The sequence below is a fragment of the Aptenodytes forsteri genome, unplaced genomic scaffold (assembly GCF_000699145.1).
Source record: "Aptenodytes forsteri isolate BGI_AS27 unplaced genomic scaffold, ASM69914v1 Scaffold256, whole genome shotgun sequence".
In the NCBI taxonomy this organism is placed as follows: Eukaryota; Metazoa; Chordata; class Aves; order Sphenisciformes; family Spheniscidae; genus Aptenodytes; species Aptenodytes forsteri.
Window position 1 is genome coordinate 2,572,069 of NW_008795021.1, and position 6,394 is coordinate 2,578,462.

The 6,394-nt window shown below is 36.6% G+C and overlaps 1 protein-coding gene across 4 annotated transcripts in view; it reads right to left on the minus strand.

Annotated features, from left to right (window-relative positions):
- RIMS1 (regulating synaptic membrane exocytosis 1) overlaps positions 1–6,394 on the minus strand; it is a 207,631-nt gene that overhangs the window by 68,812 nt on the left and 132,425 nt on the right. For 2 of the 4 annotated variants that reach the window (XM_019471125.1, XM_019471126.1), the window contains one exon: positions 5,247–5,413. The exons of the other annotated variants lie outside the window; for them this stretch is intronic. In XM_019471125.1, the coding sequence (XP_019326670.1) occupies positions 5,247–5,413 (167 nt within the window). The remainder of the gene's footprint in view (positions 1–5,246; positions 5,414–6,394) is intronic. 4 annotated transcript variants of the gene reach the window in all.

Sequence of the window (6,394 nt, forward strand, 5' to 3'; positions counted from 1 at the left end):
GAAATTCACCTTGAAAGTAGTTATCTAGTCTTTCATATACTTGGCAGATTTTGTTCAATCAGATTTAAGTGAAACATCTTACAGTAGCCAACTTGCTAAATCCTCCAGAACAGAAACCTCCAGCTCACCTCCACCATTCATGACAGTTCCCTCCTTGACTTCACCAAGAAGTCTAGGTACGTTTGGTGTCTTTGCATAAACAGGCCTCTAATGAAAAATGATGCAATGACATCATAGGGCATAATTTTTAATGAAGTGAGGAAATGTCCTTCTTTGTCTGATCAAGCCCATATGGTGCTGATTAATCACCATGTATTTAACATAGATTCTTATTTATCAATCATTTGCATTAAAACATGAAGAATTTCCTTCTGCTTCGTTTAGGATGTGAGGAATGTTCCTGAGTCATACACAGTAACATCTGTAGCATACACAGGCACAAAGTATTGCTTGACTGTATTATGAATGCATAAAGACCATGACTGATGAAAGCAAACCTCCATAAAGAACGACTGGTAATCTGACTTCAGTCATGAAATACACACCAACTCCAAATGCTATGGCAAGCCAAATTCACAAGCCTGATTCTGATTTAAGTCAAAAGTCCCAGAACACTTTATTCCCAAAATTCAGGGAATATTTTGTTTCCAGAATAAAAATTCCAGATATTTGCCTGCACTTCCACTAGAGAGCATGGTGGTCAACCAGACTTCCCAGGATAGTAACATGAAAGATGTCTGGAATAATTTCATATGCAGACTAGTTTATTCACGCACAGCCATTTGTTATAACATCCACCTGAAATGCTAAACAAATTAGAAATGAAGAAGCTATTTTATATACTTATATTTAGAACTTGCATCAATCATCATTCCCTCTTGCAGCCTATTGGAAGTGTTAATCAACAAAATCTCCAGACTGAAGATTAACTAATGGTATTTTCCATGCATGCTATGTCACAGCTTTCTGACAGGTAATTCAGTTACAAATATACTGTAGGAATGAAATTAGTCTTCTGCCTTAAAAGGTTTAGACACAGTTTGTCATTGATTAAAGGAAAGGGAAGATTTGCTTTCATTCTCCCTATGTTACTAACTTCTTCAGCATGCTCAAATTTCCTGTTACTACAAAACTTTAAATTTGGGAGTTTTGACCCAAAGAACAGCTAGAGTGTTATCTAGCTATTCAAATAAGATGCACAGTATTTCTGTGTTGTTCTGCATCAACTGGTTTTATCCTTGCTATTCAGATTGTGTTTTATTCTATAAAAGCTGTACATTATGAAAAGCACAATGTAATTTGAATATAAGGTAACTGAAGGAGTTAGTTACTCATTAAAATTAAAAATTGCTGAAAAAACCATGAATTGTTACACATTTATAGCTAATACCCATGCACTTTAGAGCCACAAGATAAAGAGATGTGCTTCCAGGTTTTAAAATCTTTACTGCTTGAATAAAGAAATAACTATTTATAAACATAGGATAATATAGAATACATTGTCTGAAATGATAGACTTTCAAACCTTCAAAATTGAGAGAGAAGAGAGAGAGATTGATTCTGCCTGGATTGATGGGGAAAATGCATTATCTAGCTTTTTTAAGGATCTTTCCTCTATTAGGATTTGGGAGGAAAGGTCAGGAAGCTGTTTGTGCTGGTAGAACTGGTGGTGAAGTTAGTGGATATAAACTACACTCACTATGACCTAAAACCTCTGTCCTTCTGACATTTAAAAGTAATGATACTTTGTACAAAATCACAACAGTTTGCTTTCTTAATGACAGCCCTAAAGAGGGCAGTATCTTGTATTTTCATATGTCTAGGAGCTTAAGTTATATTCCTTTTCACAGATGCATTAATATGAGGGATGATGGGGTTATGTTGACTAACAACATTAACTAAAACTACTGCTGTCTTAATCTGGCACACTTCACATTCAGAAATTTGACACCACAACTCTTAATATGAATAACTAACCAGTGTTTTTTAGCTCACGTAGAAATGTTAGAGGAGCACAGTTTCACTTCAGGTTACTAATCCGAACCCTGGAGTACTCTACAGTCATATTTCTCCATTTAATTTAATTAACTCAGCTTGCTGGTCAATAGCCCCAGGATTCGTTTTCCTCTACTCAATGGAGAAAGAGACAGAGACACCCTTTCCAAAGGTGATGCAGACCAGGAATCTTGCTTGTGTATTCTGAATTTGTGTATTTTTCTTCTGGATACAAAAGGCACCTATGGATAGTAGTTGAATGACTTAGTTTAGTGAGATGGCTAAAACTGGGCCACCTCCTTTGAGTTTCTATATGCTTACTAGGTTCTTCATAGCTCTCATCTCCAGAAGGTATCTGGAGAACAAAAGTAGGTGCATAAAAAAGGCAGTTCAATGAACTTTCTGTCTTTAAACTTAACATTACACTCACACACTTGCCATGGCCACTGGGCTGACATGCTTCCAAATGAAGATGATAGTGGATATGTGGTTTCAGTAAGACAGAATACAGGAAGTTAAAAAACGCTCTTTTCCTTGCTCCTCCTGCTCAACCATCCCATCCCATCCCATCCCATCCTGCTTGATATATTTTAACATCAGGTTCTTTGGAGGCAAAAATAAAATTTGAACTTCAAATTACTAATCAAACTTGAACTTCAATTTTCTAATTCCTTGAACTTAAAGTAATATTACTAATTAAGAGAAAGAATCCATTTCCTTTAATTTTAGATGCCTAAAATTAAAACAACCAATCTAAACAAGTCATCTAGGGTTCCTTCAACAATTAATGCTAGAAAAGGACAATTCACCTGTCTTTGACATTTATCTAAAGATGAGGTGAACCATCCAAGATAATAGGTGTTTTCTTCTTTTTGATGATGACTTAGGGAAGTTAGACAAATAATTCAACAAAAAACTCATTTTTACATGAATTCCACTGTAGATACATAGTTTTTAAGGCTAAAGTTAAACAGCACGAATCTCACTCTGAAAAAATTGTTCATAATACAATCAACCCTTTCCCCAAATTAACTCTTCATTTCCATGTAATAAGTAAGCTGCACAAAGAATTGTCTAAAGACTACGTGACAGAGGCTACCAGTACAGACACGTGAGGGTAGGAAGCTGACTTTGGCTCAGATCATCAGCAAAATGCCTTCTCCTTTTTTTTTCTTCAACACCACACTTTCATTCTGACCTCTCTTGATATCTAATTCCCATGATACAACATTTTTGCAGGTCTCTAAAGACTTTGACCTTTTTATAGCGATGACAGGCAATCATCGAAAATAAGTGTGGACAACTCAAATGGAAAATTTTGAACAGTGGATGTTAATCTGCTGGATACAATGTTTTCCAACATAACATCAAAATTATTTTAAATTCCACTCCACTGCACTTAATGGTTGAAATAAGCTAATTGCAAAGATAGTACATTAGGCATCTCCCACTTATTTTAACAGGTCTTTCAGGGGAGCAAAACCACTGCCATCTTAGAAGAAAAATATTGGAAGTTATGAGTAATTTATGACTCTATTTCTTCCTCATATTTCTACTGAATGAGCTGCACTGTATATTATTGCTATACAATTTGTTCACTATGGAAGTCCTACCTGAATTTAGAGAAAATTAAAGCAAGCAAGTATAAAATGTCTAAACCCTGAGGTATGGATTCTGTGGACGGTATCAGAAAGCGAAGGCATCTGAATTCTACTTACATGTCACTTCAGGGGTCTAGAGTGAAGCTGAACTGGGGGGCCCATTGCAGACTTGGTTTTGTACACTACATCGGCGAATCCTGTACCCAAGGTGCTCTGCTACTTGTTAGAATGGAAGAGGTTGAACGAGAGCGAGGATTTGACCCTAGGTTTCCCCCTTTTCAGCCTCACATGAGGTTAGTGGTTCTCCTGGTTCTAATATTTGTGATCAGACATTCTGAACCCAAGGAACATTTCTGATAAAATCTGTTCAACACAGAGATATTTATGGGAAAAAATCCTATTTTGTTCAGTCTCCAAAGATACTGTGACAGGGCCTAGTTGCAAAAATTCAATGTCTAGAAAATACAGGTATTTTGGTATGACTAAAGCCCTCTGTAAGAGACGAGTACTGTAAAGCCAGGACATAATGAAATGCAGCATTTGAACACATGAATTGAAATAACTTGGAACACTTGAATAACTTTAAATACATTTACAGTTCCACCACAGTGTTCTGCTGGATTGTGGATTACTGCAGCTGTCAGGTTATTATTTCACCTGTCTGAAACATGACTTTGAATACCCTTGTGAACTTTCCTTAACAAAAAAATGAGGTGGAGCTAGTTCAGACATAGAGGCCAGTTTCTGAGTTTCCCTAACATCCCTTCCCATTGCATGAACAGATCAAAAAGCCTGCAGCTGAACTTCTCGGACAGTGAGCCTGTCTAGAAATGTTCTGAAGTACTAAATGATGCCATCCAGACTTTTATCAGACTGATTTCCTCCATAGAGATTTTTTTTTTTATAGTTCCTAATTATTCTCGTGTCTTATAACACTTAAAGTCAAGTTTTTGAGAGTTCAGGCATTGGTAGATATAATCATAGACTACCCTGCCAGTCCTACAGCCATTATAGCTGGTGGGAGTTTTGTCATCAAGTTAGATGAAGACAGGAACCAATCTGTGTATCTAAAAAAGCACTAAACCGAGAATAGATTATTATCAAGGATGAAAGAGATATTTGATTATTGAAAATGCAAATGAATTAAACTACTTTTGAACCAGAGATATCAAAATTACTATACAAATACTTGTTTCAAAGCTAGTAATTTATCATATGCATGAAAACAGCAAAATAAAGGCAAGTAGGTAGGGGAATAAATACATAGACTGAAAGAATGAAAAACAGAGCTTTTATGAAAGAAAATTCTTTAGATGAAAAATCTAGTAATATTTCTGCTGCAATACCTTATTGGCATATAGATTACACTGATTCATAGCCAGCAATGAGACGATAGTGTGTGTTCAAGTTCCGCTTGCCACAAATACATTAATCTGTCATCTCCTCATAGGAAGTTTGCTTTCTGTTTTAGATGCACAACTGCAAAAATATTGTCATTTTAGGCTAGCAATGGAAGACGGTTTATATGTGCATAGACATTTTTCATAAATTCTTATGTTGTGGTCATCTAGTTTCAATAATTTCTGGTTGTATTTTCGCACTAAATGAAAGAGGGGGTGTGATACAATTGAAGCTGCACTGAGAACTCACCTGATTCTGCCCCGAGGGCGTTCAGATTGCTCTGACATAAAACTTGTGCTGCTGAGGCGTGAGGCACTGCTGGTTCGGGAAATGGCTGACACATCACTGACATCACTATCTGATGATTTGGCAGAGACGTTATCACAACTTCTGTACTGATCTGTTTGTATATTATACTAGAGATCAAGAAAAGAAAGGGTGAGGAGTATCATCAAAACATAATGCATATATTGAGACAACAAATGACCTAAGTATGACAATTCTCTCTAACTGCTTTTAGATCTAACAAAATTGTATGAAATTCAGAGAAATGCCTATATTAAATAATGCCTTTATGACTACTGAAGAAATCAAACATGGTATTTATGAACTAAATAAGACACTCTAAATAAATCACAGCATTGGAATTGAAATAGGCTGCTGGTTCTTTAGTACACTGGAACTATAATAATGAAGTATTTATGCAGTGGACAGACATCTTCTCAAGCACATGCATACCATCTCTTCGGCTACAGACCTTTTTTCAATTTTTCAAATATTAAAAAATATACTATGAAATACTCGTGCTGAGTTAGTCTGGAACAGGAGAACTGTGTATGAGTCTGAATGAAATGTAATGCTACGTGAAGCTGACATTGGGGATTGATTTCAATACCGAAGTTCTATCAGGAAAGGAAAAAAGTACATTTTCTACCACAAAATATCTCTTTGTATTGTGATACTAGAGGGCTAGTCAGGCAGAAAGCTAACCTAGCAAAAATAGTATTTGTTTGCAGGCAGATCAGTAATCTAGTTGCTTTTACATGTGCACACACATGTGAGAACTAGCAGAAGACCCAGCAGGAGGAATATGTGGACAGGGGTAGAAAATATTACCCTTTTGCTAACAGCAGAAGCTTTGATGAGTTAAAACCAACTGTGACACCACACTGCCTATTACATAACGCTCATATTACTGACATCATCAGTCAGACATATATAAAGGGAACTGGGGTTGTTCAGCCTGGGGAAAAGGAGGCTGAGGGGAGACCTCATTGCTCTCTACAACTACCTGAAAGGAGGTTGTAGCGAGGTGGGTGTCAGTCTCTTTTCCTAAGTAACAAGTGATAGGACGAGAGGAAATGGCCTCAAGTTGCGCCAGGGGAGGTTTAGACTGG